Source organism: Tachypleus tridentatus, chromosome 7 (assembly GCF_004210375.1).
Source record: "Tachypleus tridentatus isolate NWPU-2018 chromosome 7, ASM421037v1, whole genome shotgun sequence".
Taxonomy (NCBI): domain Eukaryota; kingdom Metazoa; phylum Arthropoda; class Merostomata; order Xiphosura; family Limulidae; genus Tachypleus; species Tachypleus tridentatus.
This window is the reverse complement of record NC_134831.1, coordinates 51,149,292-51,175,643: the sequence shown is the minus strand read 5'-3', so window position 1 is coordinate 51,175,643 and position 26,352 is coordinate 51,149,292. Positions and strand designations below refer to the sequence as shown.

Genomic DNA, 26,352 nt, shown 5'->3' with positions numbered 1-26,352 from the left:
TGATAAACCTAGTTTTATCTAATAGAACGTTTTGTTTGTGTACATTCTATTAACAACAGACCTTTATACGTATACATTTTGGTTCTCTAATTCTAGATAACATCGTAACTTTTACTATATCAAGATAAGCTGAAAATTCACTTTGAAGCTGGAATTGTGGGATGTAAGTGTACTATATTTCGGTATCTTTAAGCTTTAATGTTGTAGTACTAAAGATGAGTAGAAATGTTTTTTTTTAATTAAGCACAAAATTACACAGTGAGCTATCTGTGCTCTGCCCACCAGGGGTATCGAAATTTATGTTTTAGCGATATGAGTCTGCTCTGCCAGTGAGGGGAGGTCTAATAAAAATGGAACTTTATGTATATAAAAGCGATTGCTTATGAAGCTGTGATTATTTTTAAATAAATTCTACCCTAAAGGTCATGATGATAACTATTTTCCTTACTTTTGATTATTAAAAAATCCAAAAAAATTACGCAGAAACAAATTTAATTGTTATAATTTCTTATTACAAGAGATGTCGTTGTGAATTTCGAAAAGGAAATATAGCACTACCTTATATTTGGATGAATGCAGAAATCAAAGCTTTTGTAAATTTGACATTGGTGGTGACAGCATTAACATTCTTCACCGTTCCAACAAAAGGCGCATGACACGAAACAACAGCCATAAGCTAATGTATTATATTTTTTAAAGTTAATTACAATGCCACACAACAAGTTATCTGTGCTCTGCCCACCACTTTGGTTTCTATTAGATTGTTAAAAAATAAATGTTGAAATTCTCACTATGACATTTAGAAACTGAATAGTGAGAAACTTATCATTGGTGTTGTTACTTACAAGGTGTATTAATTGTCTACTGGTTCAACTCGACTTAGAGTAGGCTTTGCAACCTCTGAGACAGCATGGACAAGAAGGAATTTAGTCTGATTTTCCTCTACAACTTCAAACTTGGATGAAAAGCTACATAAACTACATGGGACATCAACTAGGTATTCTGCCATGTATCTGTTACTGAACGTATAGTTCAGCGTTGGTTCCAAAGGTTTCGACACGAAGATGAAAGTCTTGAAAACCGCGAAGATCGTGGAAGGAAGCCATTCTTAGAAGGAAACCCTCGCACAACAGTATGTGTGTTTGCAGAAAAGCTAGGCACAAGCAAATCAAGCATTGCCAACCACCTGAGTGAGATTAGAAAGAAGAAAAAGCTAGATTAATGGGTTCCGCATGAGCTGACTGAAGATCAACAAAATCGGCGTTATGAGACCTGTCAAGGATGACGCTCCAAAATTGTATAAATTGGGAATTGAGGTTCTGCCTCATCCACCTTATTCCCCAGACCTTTTCCTTACAGATTTCCATCTTTTACAACACTGAGAACTATTTGAACAATAAAGAATTTCAAAACCAGGCAGCTGCAGAAGAAGCTTTCAGGAAGTTAATTGACCATAGAAATTCTGATTTCTTCAGCAGGGGCATAAACAGCGTCGTTACATGTTGGCAAAAGTGCGTTGAAGCAAATGGTGCTTACTTTGTTTAAAGTATGTTTTACAACACTAGTTTATACGTTTCCAAACTTCGCAGATAAAAAATAAATTATTTATAGACAATCTAATAGCATTGAAAGTACGCAGACATATCGCTGTACCACTGGAAAGGTACCTATTCTAACAAAATGTTTAAAAAATCACCTGAAACTAAATAAATTAGATGTTTTCAAATTTTCAATTTATTAGTAGATAAAATTTCTAAAAATCTTTATACGTTTCAAAATAGTGTTTCTTTTACGTTTCTTTGATTATTTTTATACAACTGTACAGCCGATTTATAGTCATGAGGTTTCGTTTGAAAAAATTATCTCAACAAAGAAATAACGATAAACCAGAGTAGTGGGCAGATCATTGTAAGTTCACACACATATCACTTTGCAACTTGAAGGGTACGTTTCTAATAAAATGTTTAAAGATGTTGCGTGAAACTAAATAAAGTCAATTAGAAGTAACGGGAATTGTTTTATCGTTGTTTCTTTTTTGAGATAAATTTTCAAACAAACATCATGACTATAAATCAGCTGAACAGTTGTATAAAAATCTTCAAAGAAATGTAAGATTTCTGTGTAAATATTAATTTGAAACGTATAAAAATTTAGAAGTTTTATATACTAATTAATGTTCATGGTACTTTAAAAATTGAGAAAAATCTAATATGTTAAAGAGGGTTTTCAAATAGATATCAATGAAATAGTTACTGACAAAATATCATGTGTGAATGAGAGGAACCTGCGCTCTTGGATTTTATTAATATTAACATTTGGCTGTAAATGCTGCTCTTGTATGTTATGTCAGAAATGTGTAATATTATTAAACATATGTTGTACATACAATTTTATACGTGAAAAATGTATCATGTTCAGCAACAACACCAAGTGTACACTGTTTCGCATATTTGCTATCGATCTATAAAACCCAGATATTCTGGCCGTAACAGATTTTCTTTGGATATAAAGATATAAATTATTTAAAAGTGGATAAATATTAGCCATCTGAATAGAATATTAGAAAATATTAAGAAATAAAAAAGAAATGTACAAAGAAAATAATGGCTGAAACATCGAAAAAAAAACAGATTAAACCTGTTGTAGAGAATGAGTCATATAAGAAACAATTTTGCTAACAGAGTATATAGCAAAACACAGATGTTGTTTGATAATGTCTGTGGATAAAGCTAGACCTTCTCGTAATATATTTTCAACACCTGTTATAAAGTATTTTTAGATGTGTGCGATTTCAAGATAAATCAGTTTCACAGTTGTTACAATGGCAACATTTCGGTTACCGGGCTTGGAGTTTAACTAATAATTGGCAAACGCTATAATATCAAAACTGTGTCGCTTGAGATATTCAATATATCAACGGTAAAGTGTTACTTATATAACACAATGTCCCTAATCTTCCGAATTTTTTCAATGCTTTATACAAATGAAAATATCAGAGCCAGAATAACATTGACTTTACATTTACAAATATAAATAGTTAAAGTAATAATAGCAAGAAAATACTTCTACTTTAGAAACAAAGTAGTGCATTTTCATCATGAAGTGACGGGGTAGTGAAACTGATTCATGGTTCATGAGTTGTTCTTGTAAAAACTTTCCACACTTTGGGCTGTGTGAGGACTATGAGAAACACAGTCAAGTCCAACTATTGAATAACGCAAGCGTGTTTAGTTTTTGACAACGGGAACTTGACTAGTCTTTTTTTTTTCTTTCTTCTCTCATTGTGTAGCTTTGTAACAAGCAAAGACAAGAGATGAGCCCTCAGTTGATGCCTGTCTTTTCCCCCCCACTATCCTATGGCTGAGGCGTAAGTCTGCGGGCTTATAACGCTAAAAATGTGTCTTGGAATACTCGCGGTAGGCACAGCACAAATAGTTCATTGTGTGGCTTTTTAATTAATAGCAAAAGTAACTGTTTTCTCAGCTAAATAGAGAGATTTCGCACATTAATCCGTGCAGTTGCGATAGATGTATGCAGGATGTTTGAGCCTAATTGTTAGAAATAACCACTTTAACCTGAATATTGTATTATATTTATATTCTAATTTTAAAAAGCTTTTGAATTTTGTTAACGAATGATTGATGACTTTAACGTTATGAAATTGTTACTTTTTAGATTGTATAAATTGTAGAAATGAAATAAGCATATGTGTAAAATGCGAAGTCATATATTGAGTGAATTAATAGTGAAAAACATATACTAGTTTAGCATAGCGTAAGGTGTTTATGCAAATGTATTAATAAAGTTAAAATTAGTCGTAATTTAATTAAACCATTAAAGAAATCTAACCAGCAGAGTTAACATTAATTTTAATACATATACACATCTGATTGCATTAGTTAACTAGGCCCGGCATGGCCAGGTGGGTTAAGGCGATCGACTCGTTATCTGAGGGTCGCGGGTTTGAATCCCAGGTCGTGCCAAACATGCTCGCCCTTTCAGCCGTGGGAGCGTTATAATGTCATGGTCAATCCTACTATTCGTTGGTAAAAGAGTAGCCCAAGAGTTAGCGGTGGGTGGTGATGACTAGCTGCCTTCCCTTTAGTCTTACACTGATAAATTAGGGACGTCTAGCACAGATAGCCCTCGAGTAGCTTTGTGCGAAATTCAAAAAGAAATAAACAAACAATATCATATGGCAGAGAAAAATATTAAAGTATTATTAAAGTCGTTTCAAGGAAAAATGATTGTGTGATCAAATTCTTCAGTATGTCACCTGCATTAATAACTATTGACCATCAGCTAATTATCTTTCCTTACAGCGATTTTTATTACTTCTTTTATTTTCAGATTTTATAATACTGCAGCTGAAATTGATTTCGCTTTTGATTAAAAGCCTTACAATAAAGAAAATTTTCCACACAAGAAGTTAAAAAGAAGTTAGTCTTTTACAAAGAAAAGACGATAATTTTTGTAACTCAACCTAGATTTCATTTATTCCCCAAAACCTTGAAATACCAAAGAAAGAAAATGTCTTTCACTCTGTTGAGTTTTATCATTATTTTTCACTTTTTATGTATACTTCAATGATCATCAAATCTTAGAAACTCATAGGATCAGTGGGACGAGTTAATATAAATATATATTTTTTACTTCAGCTGTTTTTAACAAATGAAATATTGTACTTTAATTACCTATAAAATAAATATTAAACGGAGCACATTTATAGAGTGGTCATTATTATATGATAATGCAATCTCCTAGCTTCAGCAAAGTACCGTAATCCAGAGGACAGAGAAAGAAATTACGACATGTTGAAAATGAAGAGGAAAAGTTGGTAATAAAAAAACACGAAATAATATAAACATTTGTCATTCGAGAATGTAGTGACAACAAATCTATGACCGTCACATTGTCGAAAATGTACCTGAGCTTTTGAATGGACAAGCAAATTGGCTTGATGAACTCAAAAGTGCCGAAACGTTGCCCAAATTTATTGCTTTCAGAGCAGTTTGTGTATTCAGTAATTTGCGGTTAGAATCAACTGCTGCTTACAAAATAACTTGAAAAATCTTAACTTTTGGAGAAAGGTGAATACATCTCTAAATGAACACAACTGTATTTTTATTATTGTGTGTGTTTCTTCAAAATATACCTACTGAATATTTTGCGTCATAAGAATGGTGTGTGTGTTTTCTTATTGCAAAGCTATCTGCTGAGTCCACTGAGGGGAATCGAACCACTGATTTTAATGTTGTAGATCCGTAAACTTACCACTGTACAAGCGGACGACAAAGATAATGTGAGAGAACCTTTTTAGAAGGTCTAAATAAAAGTCGCCAAATACGGAAAATAAGTAATGTTTTAGACTTAAAATAATTGAGTTGATACCTTATGTTGATACATTTTTTTTCTTGAATATGTATTCCAGTGACCATCATGTCATCAAAGTTCTTTAACTATGATAAACTATTATAAGTTCGGTTGGAGGGTCGTGAATTTGAAAACGCATCAAAGAACTGTGTTACAAAAGTGCATCAGACATTTTAAATTGGCGATAAGTTTATGCTATTTACTCTACACATAACTGTACTTCATATCATTTCACATAGGTTCAGTCTGTGGTTGTTTTATTTACAATGTTCTACTGTGTGAGTAGATTCAATACAACTATGTTATTCAGTGTGTTAATGAGTTAATTTCCGTTTTAGAATCGCGTATTTCTATAATGTACTGGAAAAGACGGTAACGTATGTTAATTTAGCATGATTGTGACATGGTTTAAGTAAACAAATATTAAGAACTGTACAAGGTCTTGTAAATATTAGGAATCTTTGGGGAAAAATCAAACCTGAGAGATGAGAACAGTGACTCTCCTAACGTGGCAAACGTTCAACTAATTATACCATCACGGTTCGAACATCGTATCTTTCAGTCTTCACTTCATTTATTAAGGACAGGAAGTTTTGGCAGATTTTGTGAGGTATGATAATGACTGGTAAAGTTCAGGATCCAATAAAAAGTACTGAGAGAAGCGTCTTGCGAGACACGCAAGTTTACTATTTGCCTATTAAGCAGAGTTATACGTTCAAAGTTAATCAACTCTTCAAACAAATTTTCAGAAATTTTAAAATAACTAATTTAGGTTTCAAGAATATCGGGGGCAATCAGTACCTGAAATTTACATTTGGGATGTTAAAATAAAAATGGCAAATCTCGTATTAAAACCCCCTCCTCTAATTTTCGCCCACTCTATATTTTCATAAAGCTCACTTTGTGTGACAGCAGTAGTAATCCAACATATAATACTTTACTGTAATCGACTTTTAGTATCGTAAACTTGATTTGAAAAATAAAAATAAAAAACACACACACACACTTTTATTACCATTGAAGTCAACAAATCACATGTAAAAATTATACCCCCTTTTGCAGTTTGCAGCACTCCCGGGTGCGTTAATTAGTGACAATACGATATTATTAGAGGTTTCTTTAATAAAAGATTAAATTACAAGAACTATGAAAGTAATCACATGTTAATTCTATTAATACTTTACAGTATATATTGTATGAATTCTGCTTTGAGAGTATAGGTCGATAACTTTACCATTGAGATCAAAAGACGTTAAGTTTCAATTTAAGATGTATCTGAAATAGACTGAAACTTCAGATACGGTAAAACCTTTCTTAACGCCAATTTTTTCCACCAAAAACTACTGATATCATTAGAAGAACTAAATAATACTGCACAAAGATGTGCCAAGCGTAAGAATATATAAACAAGATTCCACAGATAAACCATTTATTTCGGGCAAATTAAAATGCAAATGCCTTAAAATAGTCACTTGCTATAGGATAAATCATATTTTACTTTTTATTTTTTAAAGAAAATTACAAATCGCAGAACGTATTTTGAGGAACATGACAAAACGTATATTTTATATTATGTGCCAAAAACTAAAAATATTTAAATTTAAGACTTAAATCACATCGCTAATAGGCCATGTAAATAGTTTTATCTATCAGTGGAATAAATTTTGTTAAGCTATGTACTCTTCGACGTTTGTATTTATTAGATTTAACGAGTCATAACACTAGATTAACATTCAACTAGATACTTTGAAGTTAGGTGTAAAGAATATCAGTCGACATTGAGACAGGTAGAAAAGCAGGCAGCATGTTTGTCCCCTCTCTAGTGATTAGGATATTAGAATGCTCTAAATCATTAGAAAATGATTGGAGTAGCGACTGCTGTTAGAAGGTATGGAGGTGTAAAAACGACCAGACTCTTATGGTCATAAAACGTTATAATCCGATGTAAAGAAAACAGAACAAAGTAAGAAAGAAACAGGCCAATTCGGCAAAAGACTAGGGGTATGTGATAAGAACGAAAGGCAGAGGAAGAAAGTAATATGCTGCCAGTAAGAAACAAAACATACTTCTAAATATATGTGCTATGGATTACCATTAAAAATAAATTTGTGTTTTCACATTGTTATGAGTCAATTCCTCGTAGGATGGCTTGGTGTTTGAATTTTGCGCGAAGCTATACGAGAGCTATTAGCGTTAGCCAACCTTAATTTAGCAGTGTAAGACTAGAGTGAAGGCAGCTAGTCATCACCACCTTTAGATTCTCAATCAATAATCCTTGAATCTACCTGTATATATTCGTAGATTTATAAAACCAAGACAGTTATTTCTATTTTAGCTGCTTAACAAGTCACGGAAAAGAAAGTGGTATAAAGCAATCAAATTATACGTTCATAGACGAAACCATAGAAACCAACTATCAATTAAATAAATACTGAAGGAAGTGCAAGGTCCAAAGTGGGGGTAGAGAAGGGGATAGTAAGAGCTATAACGTAGTGTTAGGAGTTCTACTTTATTATACATGTGATTGTATATAATGACTTTACTTTCTCGTGAGATATTTTCTGAGCATAATTGTTTTTAGGTAAAGGAATGGCTGTATGAAACACGTGAAAGGTAAAATGTTATCGAAAGAAATAACAAGAAAATAAAAACTAGAGTATTTAAAATAAACAAATATACACACCACACACATATTACGAGGCCCAGCATGGCCAGGTGTCAAGGCACTCGACTCGTAATGCGACGATCGTGGGTTCGAATCCCCGTCACACCAAATATGCTTGCTGTTTAAGCGTTAGGGCGTTATAATGTGACAGTAAATTCCACTATTCGTTGGTAAAAGAGTAGCCCGAGAGTTGGCGGTGGGTGGTAATGACGAGCTGCGTTCCGTCTAGTCTTACACTGCTAAATTAGGGACGGCTAGCGCAGATAACCCTTGAGTAGCTTTGCGCGAAATTCAAAACAAACCACATATTACTATTACATTAAATGGAAAATGGCAGTTAGCAATTTAATTAAATTCCGTGTAAAAAATGAAGTTTATGTGTGTTAATAATTTTTTGAGTGAAAACAACTTCGTCTACTTATTGATTTACGTAATTATTAAGTCATGCAGATGAAGAATATTCCTAAATCCAAATACAAGTTTAAGAAATATTCTTCAAAAATCGTTAAATTTTAAATGGTTTAGAAACATGGTTTTAAACACTATGGTCATAGCTTTTCACAATGAGCTGCATGGTTCATTACAAGTTTGCATTATTTAGAAACATTAATCTGGAAGAAAAGAGTGTATATAAGCTTGTTTAAAAACTTTGAATTATTAAATAAAAATATTTGAACAGTTCTCCAAACTATAGGAAATGGTTTGGTTTGGCTTATGATAAAAAAGAAACTACACAGCTGGCTAATTGTGCTCTCACACCACACATATCAAAACCTCATGTTCAGCGTCGTATGCGTGAAGACATCGTTGAGCCCTGGGAGAGTATGGAGATTTGTTCTTTCGTTCTTATGAGTAATACGGTTTTTCGTGTGTTTCTATTTTTCAGTGGTATAAAACATAGTGAGTATTATGGTGTGGAGACAATTATTTTAGTGTAAAAAATTATCAAGAATGCAAAACGAATTTGAGAAATACCCAACGCCCACATCATTCGACACTTTTCGCGGTCTAAATTTACTTCGAAGAATGTAATACGTTCTTCTTTGGATATGGTTCCCTATTTTGGAAATCGTCCAAATTAGCGATTCTCGAAACACATGACTAACCTTTCCCGAAATTGACCTTATCTTTCAACAAAGTATGCTTATAAATAAATCGAATGATTAATTTTAAGAGGAAATTATTCTTTAAAGAACTATTGCACATAGCGATTTTTTTTTCTTTTCATCCGAAATAATGTTCCAAAAATATTTGAAGTTTGTTGTAAAAAATTTTAAACTAACAAACTATTTCAATAAGTCATACATTTAATAATAACATAATAATTTTCGATTCAAAAGAATGTTTACCTATTCGAACATTCAATCACTCGTTTTATGATTTAAAAAAAGCAAATAAATATACAACAGTCTCTTTAATTTGTTTCATCATTAACCATATGTCTTTCATATATCTTAGGATAACATCTAGTAATATTAAAAGACACCTTCTGTGTTCTGACCTTATACTAAGAAATTATATTATTGAATTTTAATAATTTCGATTGTTGTATGATTTAACACTATTAGCGTTATTGTAAATTTGACTGTAACAGGTTCAATGAAAAGTGAATTAAATAGCCATTGTTGACATATGTAATCGAAATTGAAAGTCTAATCTGAAATTATACAAAATATTTTTAGTTTTTTTTGTCGTAGAAATGTCTCCAAAAATAGTTTAGTAGAATTAGGTTAAGTTGGGGAATAATAACAAACTATTGAGTTTCTCGTCCTGTTAAAATATTTCCAGCCCAGTTTGAGTTCGTTATATATCAGTATAAGGCCAATTTCTGCGTATCCATTGTTACTTAGAGTTATTTTACTTTTAGAGAAAATAATTTGTATTAATACACAATTTTCTTCTGAGAGAAAACTAAATGCCAACTAGCTTTACTATGACTACCTTACTAACATTGAATACATAAACATAAACGATATATAAATTCAGATGACTAAACTACTTATTAGATCAATCTCAGCACAAGAAACAAATTAAAAGTGAATGATTAATTCCACATATCTTAATGTGTATTAAACAAGTATTGTTTCATAGGATAATTATAGCTTGTTTTCTATTATTTCACTTTTCAGAGAGTAAAACACCTAAAGAACTGGAAGATGAAGACGAGCCTCGAGAAGCGAAGAACATAAAATACTGGGCAAACAGAAGTATGTATTAACGATGTTTTTAATTTGTCGTATTGCTTACACGAGAAATTTAATACTTAATAGCATCAATACTTTAAAATAATGAATTTTATATTGTTTTCTATTTTAACTACAAACTATGAATGCGTGTTGATCTGTTACAATTGTTGAGTTTGCTTATTTATAAGAGTGACATTGGATTAAGACTGTATCCACCATGAGAAATTAAACTCGCGGATTTTAACGATGCAAGTCCATAATTTAACGTTGCTCCATCGGCAGATTACAAGTATTGAGGAAAATCTCTTGTAAGGTATCAAGATTTAGGTAAATAATTGCCTAATGAATGACATAAGGAACCTTTTTTCTTTTACAGTCCTGTTTATGAAATACGAGAAAGGTTACATAAAACCTGTTATTTATGCTTCTGTCATTTAAATTTTGTTTCATTATGTTATAGTTTAATTTTTAATGTATTATTTCGATATAATGTAGGTTTATTAGGGAGTGATAATCAGTTCGAAAACTTTTCGTTTTTAATTATTTTTTCACTGCGAGATGTCTTACATACTGCAGTATTAATAGCATGAGCTGCAACTCTGTCATAAATCGGGACTAGTAGCTGGCTGCCCTGATTTTGAATTTGAGGGTACATGGTTCACGTCTTGTTGCAACGAAATCGAGTTCCGCACTTTTGTACTATGGGCCTTTTATAAAAGATATGGCCAGATCTTCCTATTCGATTAGATTTGCCCAATAAATAGCTGTGGATGTGGTTGAGTAGCTTCCTAAGCTATATATTAATATATAGGTAAAATATCAGTTAATGACGACTAACATAAATAGCCATTTTGTAGCTTTGCGCGAATATCCGACACTAACTAAAAACTCTTAAATTAATTATTCAATTCTCTGAAAAGAAATTTTGTTGGAATTTGCTTTCTCTTACAAGCAGCTGACGAGAAAAAAATTAGCAAATAATAGCTTGTATCATAAGGTCATAAAGCTTTAAAGAAAGTCTATGTGTCTGTAATTTAATCAGGTGTAATTCTGAAACAAGAGAAATATCCTGTTATTGCTTAAACGTAAGCTGTGAAAAATAACATTATGTTACAAAATTTGTCTAAAATAACTTTTGACCCTCAATATTATTTGTTCAATTTTTTTTTTTCCCAGAACAACAGTTCATAAGTTATTTTGTGTTGTATAAATTTCACTTAAGTGAAAAGCTTAAATACTGTATTTAGCTAAATAAAGCAAAATTGAGCTGTTTTTATGAGTTTGTTGAAAGTTTATTAACAAAATGTTTCCAAAAACAAAATACGGGACAATTTATTTGCAAATTTAATAATTAGCTGCACCTCAAATAAAGGGCTGTTTTTGTTATTTGTATAAATGTTGTACAGTTGTGATTTTGAAATATTTTAAGACTGGTCCTTTTTATCTGACATTTTATAACTGGTTATGTACTCTAGATGCAACAGAAATTTAAACATACATACTTTATGACATACTTTCTTAATGCGTCTGAAAGTTTGTAATTTATACGCATTTTGAACGCAGTTGATATTTAAATACTCACAAATTTTCCATAGTTATTTATTTAGTCCTGGTGCGATTTATAATTTTGTCAGTTTCTGCAAGATTTGTGTTATACAAAACTACTGAATATTGGTTAAATAAAGTATGGCTGGATACAAGGTAAACTACGGTTACTCCTTGTCACTAACGTTATTTGGTGAAACGAAAACCCTGTATTGATTCAATCAAGCTATGTATTGAGATAAATTATTTATAATGTCTCAATATTTAGAGAATGCCTCTGAACTTTTTCTAAAATTCGTAGTTTAACCTGAAACATCAAGATGAACTCCGTATGTTACTGCAATATCTCTCGTACATAGTAGATATTATGTTGCTTTTAAGAACAAGATAACTAAAACGATGTATTCAATATGACTTCTAGACTACATGCTGTAACTTCAGTACAGCTCGTATACTAAAGAACCAAAACATTATTTTAAAAATATGTATATCACTAATGCAGCTAGAAAATATGTGATACACTTTTATATCATAATTTTCCCCTTTTTCTCTCTTTCACGGTTGTCCAAAAATGATAAATAAATTTAGCTTTAAACCAATCATCTTTAAACTCACGCCATGGTAAAAAGGCACGTTAACTTTAACAACACTTACGCGTCACATGGACAACACAAAACATTTAACACTGAATGACGTTAAACTACAAATACATAAAACTGTTTAGTACATTTAAAATTAAACACAATATCAAACTTGAAAGAAGGAAAAATCCTGTAATTTTAGCTTCGTTATCACATTCCAACAACTAAACTCAAAGCTCTTTAGCTCACATGTAATATTAATGAATTTACACTATAATACTATATTAAAATATATCTTTAACACCAGCACAAATATAAATCTTTAGCATCGAAAAGCGATGTGCAGGTTTGTTTGTTTGTTTTTAAATTTCGCACAAAGCTACTCGAGGGCTATCTGTGCTAGCCGTCCGTAATTTAGCAGTGTAAGACTAGAGGGAAGGCAGCTAGTCATCACCACCCACCGTCAACTCTTGGGCTTCTCTTTTACCAACGAATAGTGGAATTGACCGTAACATTATAACGCCCTCACGGCTGGGAGGGCGAGCATGTTTGGCGCGACGGGGATGCGAACCCGCGACCCTCAGATTACGAGTCACACGCCTTAACACGCTTGGCCATGCCAGGCCCCGATGTGCAGGTACACACTTAACTGTGCAAAATAAAAACTTAAAGAGATGAAAAAAAATAAATCAATAAATTCGGAAATACATGGCTCACTTTAAAATTGTATAGACAGAAAAATAATCACAGGTCTAGGATAAGATGAAAGAAAAAATAACACAAAGAAAAGCATTTAACAATGATTGCATTTGAAACTATCTTTAGCACTAACTTATATTGATCTCATGATTCTCACGAGCACTAAATGGGTTGCATAGTACAAAATACCAATTTATAAAATCTAGCTACTTGAATAGTAAACACTCCAGTTAAAAATATATATACATTAAAAACAAATTGATTATACTTTATAAAACGGAAAGAAACCTTTGATTAGATACAAAAAAGTAACTAAATACTAAAATCAGTTAATCCTTTTAACATAAAATTTTATCATTTCATGGACAAATACTATAATAATAAAAGAAAAGTCAACTACCCCTTACTATTCACAGCCATGCGTGCAAGTGAGTAGTGGTATATTAAATGAATATTATATATATAATGAAATGAAAGCATTGCATATAAAAACCTTTAATTTCCTTCTCTCTTTCTCACGCTCGCATGCGTGAAGGAACTAAGACATCATCTTTATTATATACCAAAAACAAAAATACACATATATGTATATATTCACTTACAAAACACACAAAGGTAACACAACAAAATCATTAAACCCCAATCTTCCTCATGCACTCATAATTGTGAAATATGGAGGGCACTTAAAATTAAAATAAACTACAAACTATTTTGCTTTTATTTAAGTATATAAAATATATGTTCTCTCCAGAAAATGATTAGGCTTTACTCTGCCCACCTGCAGAGTTTCCAGTATTGCCATTCTTTTTTTTTAATTCTTTTTTTTTCTTAATTTACTGTAACTTTACTATGAACGTTGTGTAAAAAAGGTACTGTTATTCGATTTGCTACATAACGTTGTGGCATACTGTTCCTGAGCTAGATCTGTGGAGATATTTTTACACTGAACATCAGTTCATTCAGGCAAAGCTGATTGACAAATGTTTATGCACATCCATTCTAATGATGTTGATTCCATAACCGAGATTGGAAATTACTACTTTTTTCCGTATGTGATGCCTTGTATACTGAGCTGGAGTTTCACTTTTCCTAACATCTAGTCTATCATTTTTTCCAGAATAAATCACTGGTCATAATGGTTGGTCTTACAGAAACAGCTTGAAAATTACTTAAACCATTAGGAGTATCACAGCTATTGTATCTGCCAGAAATGCAATGTTGCGACTTAACAGAACTGGTCTTAATACTAAGCGTTTTGGTACAGCTTATTCACTACGCTCCCCTATGCCAGTGGCCAAGTCAATCAGTTTTCCATAGCGTTTGCCACAGCATCTACCATTCACTGTTGATCATCCTAGACGTGATTATTTGATAGCCGTTATCAATACCCATGTATGAACAATTCAGAGAACTGTACTCCATAATGAATCAGAAGCTTTAGTCTTTCTATTCTAGACAAATTTTGGGTGAAGGCCATGACTTTGGTATATATATATATTACTGGTAGACCATGTGATGACACATGTCCTATTGGTTAGCTTTCCTACAGAATGTACCTCATGGAATGACGAACCTTTGTAGCCCTGCCCATTCATTGTATAATAGTGTGATTGCCCTACATTTATGTCCTGTGAGGATGCTAATTGATAATACTGTGATTGCATTTAGCCTACCTTAATGAAAGAACCTCAGTTATACCACCTACTAGTAAAATTATCACTACACTACTACTGCAAAATTCCTCATCTTTATTAACCAGCTTGAGTGATCACTTCAAACTATATTTGAATGGACACAGTTTCGTTAGCGTGATGATGTCCTTCATTCCCAATTGCTGTCACATTACCTCGTTTGAAAGTCCCTCAATAAACTTTTCAATCCATCTATTCTCTAGATTTCGAGAAACCATTCCTGACTGTCCTGTTCGTGTCCAATTGTACACTGGATTGAATTGACGTTGTAGTTCATACATGACGCTTTGCCAATCGTCTTACTGCCCCTTATCTAGATACTCAGTAGCATTGAGCACCAGAACATCTAAGCTCAGGAGTAGGCAATGCACAGATCCTTACAAGCTGTCCATTGAACATTTATATGTGTCATCATGTTATCTTTCTATCCTCCCTCACGGAACTCTCTGTACCAAGCAAAGCCTCTCTCTCATAATCCCAATAGATGCCAGGAAGAAATTTGGCTAAGTTCTCCATTCCAGATGAAAGCCATTCACAGGCATCTTGACAATGACCATCTGTTGTATGGATATGACCTGCTTACTGTACAGTCTTGCATAAACTCAGGTGTGACACACTGCTTTCATCATAGTAGGAAACTCTTCTCTCCTGAAAAGTAACTTGCCTCATGGATCAGAGTCTTCATCTTCAGTGTAAATAAATCTGACTGGTTATAATCATTCACCAGTGGCACCTACAGCCTCTATCCAATACTTAGTGATGGTCCAGGCCAGTGCTGGGGCAACTGTGCTCTATATAATGAAAGTCTTAGAGTTTGGTAGAGACCTTTTCACATAGTCTCAAAACGGCCAGCCACCAAGCCATCCTGTGAACCCTAGTCGTATCTGCTTCCCTCATAGGTACAAGCTACTCCAATGATCTGGGTGTACTAGATGCGAGGCAGTAGTTTTAGAATAAACAATATCATAGACCTTCGCAACATTGGCAACTAGCATTTCTCCAATAAGTATATTTCTTTCCACTTACGAGTTTCCTTTCATGGTCAAGAATACGTATATTTGTCAAGAATAAGCCAATCTTTCTGTAAAATTATTCGTATAATCTGCATGTTATCATTTAAGAAACTTTACAATAAACTTTGTCACGACACCAAAGTTTATCTTTCCTATATTTTTGATATTTGCAGGAATTTCTATTTTCCAACAAGTATTAGATAAGCAAATCTGTAAACAACAGCTGGTTAATGAAGAAATAAGACTAGTGTTCTGCAGTAGAACACTGATATAGTGGAAGTGAAGTGTAGAATAACAAGTCTAGATAATATAAATAAATTACAAAATGTTTATTGTTACAAATAGAAACTAAGCACATTGTGCACAACTACACAAATTGAATCACAGTTGCTTTGATTTAACTGCTTTGCTCCATTTAATTAAGCACAATAATTTTAAAAGTACATTTCCCTTAATGATCTTCTAGTAGAAACTGACTAAAGAGTGTTAAGTTTTATTTATCAGCTTCATAAGCAATAGGCTATTAATCCCCTTTGTCAAAGTTATTATTGTTGTTTTTTATGTATTCTCTTCACAGGAAGTTCTTTAGTACAAAATGTAACTTTTATAAATAACATTGTATGAGCTCTAGACACGTGATTTGTAGCATTAAAACGAATTATCAAAACGAAGTCTTGATTTTATTAATCATTAATTTTAATCATAGACTTGTAGTTCGGTTATGAGGACCCAACATTATCTACAAGTTAAGTAACTTGCGAGACTCACAATCCACGGGGCGCGGGTTCGAATCTCTTCACTTGACAAACTTGCCCTTTTACCTGTGAGGGCGTTATAATGTGAAAGTCAATTTCGCTTTTCGTTGATAAAGACTAGCTCAAGAGTTAGCGATAGGTGCCGCTGACTAGCTGCTTTTCCTCTAGTCTCTGTTACTCTTTATGGACGGCTAGTGCAGATAGCCCTTGAATAGCTATGCGTAAAATTTGACAAAAAGGCCTAATTAATACGTCGTGGAATATTTTAATTGATCAAACACAACTTCTTTTTTACTTGATTGGGGTGGCAATCATATTTTTATTCTTTTTGCTTCTTCAGAGTTTCTCACTAACTAAAGATGCTTGTTCTAAATCAAAATAGCATCACTGCAGTTGAATTTCTAGCTAAATCTCTTTCGGCATGTCCTGACCTCTGATGGCTGTAATTGTGATTTTTATTCAACTCCTTTTGTGTTCAGTAACAAAAACTGGTGGCCTAGCGCGTTAAGGCGTGCGCTTCGTAATCTGAGGGTCGCGGGTTCGCGCCCGAGTCGCGCCAAACATGCTCGTCCTCCCAGCCGTGGGGGCGTTATATGTCACGGTCAATCCCACTATTCGTTGGTAAAAGAGTAGCCCAAGAGTTGGCGGTGGGTGGTGATGACTAGCTGCCTTCCCTCTAGTCTTACACTGCTAAATTAGGGACGGCTAGCACAGATAGCCCTCGAGTAGCTTTGTGCGAAATTTCAAAACAAACAAAAACTGGAATCAATGGTCGAGGTATACTCGGCTTACGTTTTGTTCACATTCAATATAATAAATATCTAAATAGTATTTTACCAAAATTAATTTCTTCAAACTAAACTGCATGTACGTAACTCTTAATCATCTCTTGACATGAACTGTTTTTTTATTAAATTCAACACGATTATTTTTAGTTAACATTGACATTGTTTAAAGTTAACCGGTTGATATTCGTTTACAACATCCGTCTATCGAGAGAAGTTTTATTGGTTTATTCACTCACTTCAACAGTTTTGTACCAGATTTTTTCAAAGTAATGTAGTTAAATTTCTTAACAAAACATTTGTTCAAACTATACCTTGTTTCACTCTGAATTTAATTTTTACAAAACATCTTGAGAAAACAATACGTAATTGCGTTAACAAAAATAGCACTGACAAAAAATCTTAGAAAAAGAGAGTTTCGTTATTAGAAAAGTGATTCAATATGTTGATAAATAATTCCATTCAGAAATAAAACTACATTTAGGTTCAGAACTTCTTTTCACATTAGTAAGTTCTTTAAAATTGAGAATGTTTGTCTACTCCTTTACGTTCATGGGTCGTTTAGAAAAAATCATTGACAAAACAAACACCAGTTAAAACTACCTGCATATTAATATATAGAAGTTTCACCCAGAAACCTCCAGTCACGCCTAAATACACGTATTTTATCCGTTCGCACACATTATTAAATCAGTAAATATCAATTATCTATTGATAATTCCAACATCAGGATCATCAATTTACGAGATTCTTATCAAAGAAAGTCTGTATCTAAAAGGAATATCCAGGTTTAATTAATTAATTATTTCGATATATTAATCTTAAGTTATACTCTTAACTATTATAAATTTTATTTATTTCTTCTTTTTTATGGATGTTTTCCGCATACTAAAACTTGTACTAGTATATCAAATTTTGCACCTTTGGTTGTTTAAACTTTATATGCAATAAATATATTAATGTCAGAAACACCATTAAAATATTTAATTTAATTATATGATAGCAATTATAATACTTAAAGTTATTTGAAACTGAGTAAATATAAACTTCCAAACATATATAGTATTGAGAAGGCTTAAATAAGATAATTTTTGGCTCTAAGTAAAAAAACCCTTAACTACAAGAATAACGATTTTGTTGTTCTATTTAATAGTATTTTGGCAGGCGGATTGCCTTTTTCCTTTTTTATCTTAGCTATTTTCTGGTTGATAAAACATTTTTTTTAAGTTTTAGCTTTGTTAACTGTATTTGCTAGAACTGTATTATATATCCCCTTAGCCTTGCTGTTTCTGAAATATTGTATATTTCGTACACTATATCTGTCCACTTACATGTTTTCATTTTCTCAGAAAGAATGTTTTTTTAATACACATATAAGTGACATTTGAGCTTTATCCACGTTGTTCATTTGGAAGAAATATTTTGCTGTCTCATTGTTTCTTTAAGCAGATGACGACGGTCTAGTTTGTTTTGAATTTCGCGCAAAGCTACACGAGGGCTATCTGCGCTAGCCGTCCCTAATTTAGCAGTGTAAGCCTAGAGGATAGGCAGCTAGTCATCACCACCCACCGCCGACTCTTGGGCTACTTTTTTACTAACGAATGGTGGGATTGAGTGTCTCATTATAACGCTCCCACAGCTGAAAGGGCGGGCATGTTTAACGACCACGGTAAAGAAAAAATATACTAACTTTGTCTGCAAAAGCTAACATTTGTCAAAAACGGTTTTATGAAGATCACTCTTTTCTCAAAGATTCAAACTTATTCATCAGACATTTGTAATAAAGAAATAACAATATAAAGGTATCAAAACAGTTAAATTAAAAGAAATATTGCTTTTATTTATTTATTATAAAATTAAAATTATTGCAAACATATATGAATCAATATGATTTTTCTTTAGTTGGTAACATTAATTATGAATTAGTTCTTCCAGTGTTGACGGTCGACATGCAAAAAATAATGTTTTAACTTAACTCATTATGCCTTGAAGAAATGTTAATGAATAACATTCAAATATAAACATCAAAATTACAAAGAAAGACAGAAACACAAAATCCATACTGAAGTATAATCACATATGTGTGAAAGATAGTAGATGTTTGTTGTATTTTGTTAGTATACTTAACCAACTGGGTTTAGGGCATTAGTTTTACATTTACTATTCTAATCCAAGAACTGTTGATTGATTTATTTTTTACCAATTTATGCCTGCCACAGTCTGTAGAAGAGAAATGTTAATTATGCTTACTGACTGTGTTCGTAGTTTATAAAACAAATCTTTGAAGATGCTTTTATCTCTACTATGTGTCCGTAACAGAAGGCAGCAGTGTAGACTTAAATCACAGTAAGTGTGAAATTCTTTAAAAATATTCAGTTTCTCTTTTTTTAGCAACTGAAAAACTTCTATATGAAAAAGTTTCATTTCTTTAGCGAAGCTTCTCAAATTTTTTAGCTTAAAAATGAAACGTTTTGGTACAGGATTTTTTCAGTTGTTCGAAAAAGGCTGGAGTGTTTTTTAAGAAAGTCTCAGGTTCCCTTATTAAATATATTTAGTAATAGGTCAGAAGAATCTAAGTCCTTCCGTATTATCTGTGAATATATGTGAGCTGCGCAAGTTTCCATTTGTAAAGTGAAGGATACTTTATTCTATATTTTAACTTCTATTTTTGTTAGAAAGAAGATCTAAGGATAATTTTACTGTTTGTCTGATTTCTGTTCTCATTATATCCAAATAATATTTACTGACTTAATAAAAATGTTTTAAAAATAATATGTTGTATCATACATATATAACTAGTGAGTATGTCCTAATGACCTTGAACTTTGACATCAAGCTTTAAATAGAGAACTTTATTTTCGTATTTCATGTATATTACAAAACCACGAGTAACCTGAGACCTATTTCATAATGTTACGGTTAATCCTCATTTGCAGACATGGAAAAATGCTACGGCGATCCTATGGTGTAACACAGTTATGTATGTCATATATATTAATTAAATGTTCTATTGTTAAAACAGCAGTGTGATTATTAGTGTATATTCAATTAGCTTGTGAATTACTATAATTCGATATTGTTCTAAATTGATGTTCTGTAAATACTGGCAGTTCCGATAAACTTCATTGATGAGTTCTGTGACTTCGCTTTTAACTCATATTTCATTAATTGATTGTTGATTGATTTAAGCCTTCTATACAATATGTGAGCAACTTTATCAACAATGAATAGAGATCACTTTTTCTATAAAATCATTAATTGCTCAAAGCTTACTTTAGCGGTTTTAATACAATAGACCTTATGACTTCTTATAATGACAAAATTCAAACATTTCACGAGTTGATTTTATTTTATTTTTATTAAACTTATTAAAGTTTAATATATTTAAACATTATTTAAGTATAACAATTCCAATCCATATATCTGAAAGGTACCTCAACTACATGTTATTTAAAAATTAGTTTCGACCCATTAAAACAGAAAGTTACGAGATGTCTCTTTAATTGGTTTGCTCATCTGAAATTTTTTCTGATGAAATTAATTAGTCTAAAAATCACAAAAGTCTAGTTTAAAAAGTCGTTTTATCATTAAATCATTTTCTTTCTTACATTTTTACCGATTTTTTTATATTGTATGTGTGCGGAGAATGCTCATATTGCATTTCTAATTTAAGCGGTAGTAATTGTTATAAAATTACAGTAATAATATAAGGTTGCAACAAATTAAGGCCTATATTGTGCACAATTGTGTTTTATGGACACTTTAACGTCTTCGTTTTTTTTTTACAGTCACGCGTGTTTAATTACATTCAAAGCATAAAAATCATAAATGGCAATGTTCTTTGTTTCGTTTAAGGAGGCACTATAAACCAATGTTTTAATGAATGCTATATAATTTAAACTTTGTAATTTTGAAAGCATGAATATTTAACTCCAATTTCCATAACATTTAATTAAAATATGTGTATCAGTTGATAAAAAATGTTCCATATAAATACCTGTTTCCTTTATACAAAGTGCCATTTTAATGGCTCTACTACTTTCAGAACTAGGATTACAAAGTATGTAGCAATTTAGTTGTATTATTTTAAAAATATAGTTAATCTTATTTTTGAATTTTGTCTTCAAACCAGAATAAATATATGTTTATACCTGCATATATCTCCACATGAAAATTAGTTGAGAATACGCTCTCTTTATTTTTTAACAGCTGCAGATTACAGATCAACATATTATTTAATAATGTGTGTTGCGTAGAAATGCAACACATTCATTCATAGTTTTGTTTATATCTATAGATAATTTAGAAAAAATATTTAGAATATAGCAATAGGGAGTGTGTTGGGTATTATAATTAATCTCGAACGAGTCTCCGATTTATTATGTTACGTATTACGATTTCAAACCACCTGAAACTGAGTTAACTTGTAATTCAAATTTAGAAATTAATTAAATGTCGATATATATCAAATCCATAATATTTGCCAGCAAGATTGATACATACAGTTTGTTTCTTAACACAAATGTATTTTAATATATAAACAATAGTACAATTTATAAAAGTTATGATAAATAGTTATTACAAGTAATGATTTGTATACAAAAGTTTTACAAACTTACAAACAATACTGAGTGTTCTATCGGGTCTGGAACTGAGTATTGTTTTGACGCTTCACGCCATTTATAAGCTCACTTTCCACCGACGACGATGTACTTGTAAAAATACTAACATCTGTACTTAAACAGTTTATAATGTTCGAAATCTAAAAACGTTACTGGTTAAATATCTATAATTTCCTGATTGATGAGCGTTTACTACAGTAATTCTAGGGCGAGGTTTTCGAAAGTTCAGTTGGCGACAATACTAGCAGTCACTAGTATTTAACATACACATATGCATTGTTCATTCCTACGCTCGAGAATCTTCTACAAATTTAGTGAATAGGCGAGAATTTCGCAATATACATTTAGTAGTATGAATAACACCATTTCTAAATATATATTTAAATTAAAAACCACCGATATTGATATAAATATACATTACGAAATCCATTACAACTGGCACTAAGAGTAACTCCAATGTATATTGCGATAACTTTATATCGTCGTATCTTCTGTGTTTACGTTACTTGAGCACACCATAACGCATCCTGAAAAACTAATTACGATAAAGGCTTATGTAACACAAATAAAATCACTTTTCTTAAAGTAAGTTTATTAAACTACTTTGTAGGAAAATAACATTATCTAAAAACTTGCAAACAACATAAATGAATTATATCATGACCTGTTGAAAATATATATAAAGGGGAAACTAAACATACAATGAAGTAAAATAAAATATACTCAGACTACAAAAAGTGTTGGAAACTTAAAAGAAACTAAGCAAGCTAATGACAGTTACAGTAAAAGCAACTCAAGCTAAACAAGATAAAAGCTCTAACTTTTATTGAAACAAATTAAACTGACTAAATACGTTTCTCGTTATTTTTTCTTTATAAAACAAAGCACATCTTAAGGAGCTATAAAAATCGTTTTACAACTCAAAGTTAAGTCGATGAAGACAATAAATAATGGTAAAATTAAACTAACTTAAAACAATCAACTTTATAGAAAAAGAATATTCCTAGAGGTAGAAATGTTAAATTATAGAAAGATCAATACGTTATTAAAAACTTGCACTCATGTTTTAAAAAATTAATGATCTAATTAAATTTCCTTGATTGCTTTACATCATCGTCTTGTGTTGATTCTGAAAGTTAGTCAAGATTCTTTATTATTTTAACGGTCAACTGCATGAGTTCATTCTATTTTACTTTACCTTTTGTCATTTTCACAGTTGGTCACGTGTTTCGTCGAATGAGACATTCAACAAGAAAAAGAAAGAGCAGTATTGGGTCCTTCATCTCTTCTTATGGTGAGTAAAGAAAGTTTTATTTTGGAAAACAGCTGATACTAGTAGTTCGCTCAGCCTATTCAACAAGGGAAAATGCTACTTTTATTACATATTCGAAGATATTCAATTTGGGTAAGTACCTGATGATATTAGTTTACCTTGGACATTTGAAGCTTATATTTTGCTAATGACACGTTATCAGTTTTTCAACATGAATGCTGAAGCTCGTACAGAAAATACATCTCAGTTGGTTAATTTTGGAAGAAAATTCTTAACAAACTAGCGAATGATTGTTTTCGTTTAACTTATAGTCGGTCCATCAATGGAAGATTTTATAATGTTTCATATGGAATATGTTATAATGTTTCATATGCATGTGCTTGTATTTGATAGAGGTAAAAAAAGTCCATTTAAATACCGTCAGGCTTAGGAACAACTGGATCGATTTGGAACAAATGTTACATTTTAATGGAGATCTAAAAATCTATTCGAAATTATTTAGGCTTGAAAGTAAATATCAAATGTTTATCGTTTTTAAATTTTCGGTTTTACCACTTATTCTCAAAGAATTTACCACGGATAAGTGATGTGTCTGTAAAAAGGAAAAATATACAGGAAACACCTTAATAACCTACTCTTCCCCATTACAACATTTAACTTGAATGTGTTTAGATAATTGCTTCAAAAGTGTTTAGTTCTAGAAAGGAACAAAGTCGCGCTTAGTCTTACGGTATAGTAATCAATCTATGGCTAACTTTTCGTTTAGCTAAAATGTTAGTATTGCTTTTATAACAAATGTAACGACCATGATTCAGTCTTAACTACTGGAGAACTATTTTTCAGAGTACATTAGTTATTGTGCAAATTTTTAGTTCTTTTCATAAGACTACAAATTTTATAGTGTTACGCTGGACGTGAACTACAGTATTTTTCAAACTTTATTTAATATATTGTTCTAATATGGAAAATTTTTAGCGGAGAAGTAATCGCGTAAAAATCATTAAAGCTTTTATTATATCATACAGAAGCAGAATTGATTGGTGTAGCAATAGAAATAGATAGTTTAATGGGTACACTTAACTGGTCTTCATCATGTAAGTAACTAAAGAAAATCTTATACTTTGTATCTTTGAAATCGTTATTTTCATATGTAAGCACAAAATGGAGTTATTTTACAATTTGATAAAGTTTTTGGGGAGTTTTCTTTAATAGCAAATACCTTTGCATTGTAAAATTATATTTTTATGTGCAACAAACCAATAATGACAATTGAAAGTGGAAACTAGAAGGTTAAGAAAGATTTTCTTTCGAGATAATCAAAAATCAGTTGCGTTTATTTCATTGTGGGTTGTACTACGTATTTCATTTAGTTGGTATAGGAGTAAATTAATAAATAGCATGCCAGATTTTTGATTGAAAGAACTAAAGTCAAAATGCGATACGCATTTTTCAGCTTTCGAGATTTTCTATTTGGTCAAAGAATGTTGTGAATGGTCTCTCCTTATTTTAACAAATTACTAATGTTGTGCTTACGTTTCGGGGGTCTCTGACATAACATGTTAGCACAGCAACAATAACAAACAATTTCCTCGTTGAGTTAAGCTTTTATTCACTGCCTTAAAACAAGAAGATATAAATGGCTGTCAAATCTGAACTGTTCGTTTGATTACTTATCTTTATAATTACGATATTGAAGATGTGGTGAGTCTATTAAGTTCCTCTGTAAATTTCATTGACACATTTAATTCTATGTGATCATTTAAGTTGAAGTAAAATATGTACTAATCAAATCGCCTTACGTTTAACAAAGAATTAAGATAACTTAGAAAGCGATATGTTTCTCTACGCATTTTATTTTCAAAAGAAATTAATGTAACATTAAAAAAAACAATACGCAATATTTGAAGATGGGTGTAAATATATGAGCAGTCAAACTTCGAATGTTTACGATATCGTTTTTTTTTTTAACTAGTGTTGTCAGAACTATATAAATAATTCAATTACAGTTTTCATTTTATTCTGAAAACAATAAGATGCTTTAAAAACGTCTGAGCAAGCCTATGTAAATTGTGTTCTCTTTTATATTCAAGTACCTACATTTCTCATTAACATTATATTATTAATAAAGGAAAATGTGTCATTGTGTTACAATATTTCTTAACATGACCTGCACTTTAAGCTAATTGATGTGGTATTTCGAGCTTAACAATTAACATTTTATATTTTAATCTTTCTTTGTGATTTTGAAAACACGTTTATAATCGAAAACATACTTTAGGATATAAATTGAAATATATTGTTCTAAAAAACGAAAAAAATTCTGTTTCCAAAAATTAATATCTACATATGTTTATTTTTTGTACTTTTATTTTCGTTAGGAAACTGCTTACTGCACTTACTTAACGTAAAGTATAAGTAATAGAACAAATAGGAAACACCTTTATAGACTGTTGCAATATAATCCTCTTTTTCAAACTGAGATTAAAAGTGAGAAATTTCGTTTACATGGTTAATTCAATATCAGATTTCAAATTTAGCATTGAAATTGCTCTTTTGTGAACTTTCAAATTAGGGACCATCATTTAATTTTATGTTTTTGAGCGGAAAATATTTTTTGTATACGATGAAAAAATGGAACTGCTCTTCTGTTTAATACCGAAATGGAAACTTTCTTATTTTTTAACGTAGTAAAAGACGTTCCTTATTATTAATAACAAAATAAAACCTGATCATTTATTCTAATGTGAAAGCGAGGAGTGGCTCGCAATGTAAGGAGAGTCCTCCTGCTTAAAGAAAATGTATATGTACATACTGATTCCGAACTTAATAGTAACGGTGAACAAGTATCTTATTTAAACTAAAAGGAAGGCTTGTTATACAGATATAACGCAATAAACTAACGGTTCTAAAATGGAGTCATGTTCTATATTGATAGAGGGAGAATTGCTATCACATTCTTGCTCCAATAGTGACTGCTGCGTATATTCCAGTTGAATATAAAAACGTTAGAATCTAAAACAAACATGGAGGACATACTATTAGCAAAGGTAAATGTTTTTACTCTGCGCTATCTCAGTATATGATTAAAGCAGCGTGGTTTCAGTTTTTTCCCCTTTTTTGTTGTCTAATTATTTGTATAATGAATTGATTTATTAACAGGTAAA

The 26,352-nt window shown here is 31.5% G+C and overlaps 1 protein-coding gene across 1 annotated transcript in view; it reads left to right on the top strand.

Annotated features, from left to right (window-relative positions):
* LOC143255641 (A-type potassium channel modulatory protein KCNIP1-like) overlaps window positions 1-26,352 on the top strand; it is a 353,607-nt gene that overhangs the window by 124,343 nt on the left and 202,912 nt on the right. The window contains exons 2-3 of the mRNA XM_076511615.1: window positions 10,168-10,245; window positions 23,132-23,209. Of these exons, the coding sequence (XP_076367730.1) occupies window positions 10,168-10,245; window positions 23,132-23,209 (156 nt within the window). The remainder of the gene's footprint in view (window positions 1-10,167; window positions 10,246-23,131; window positions 23,210-26,352) is intronic.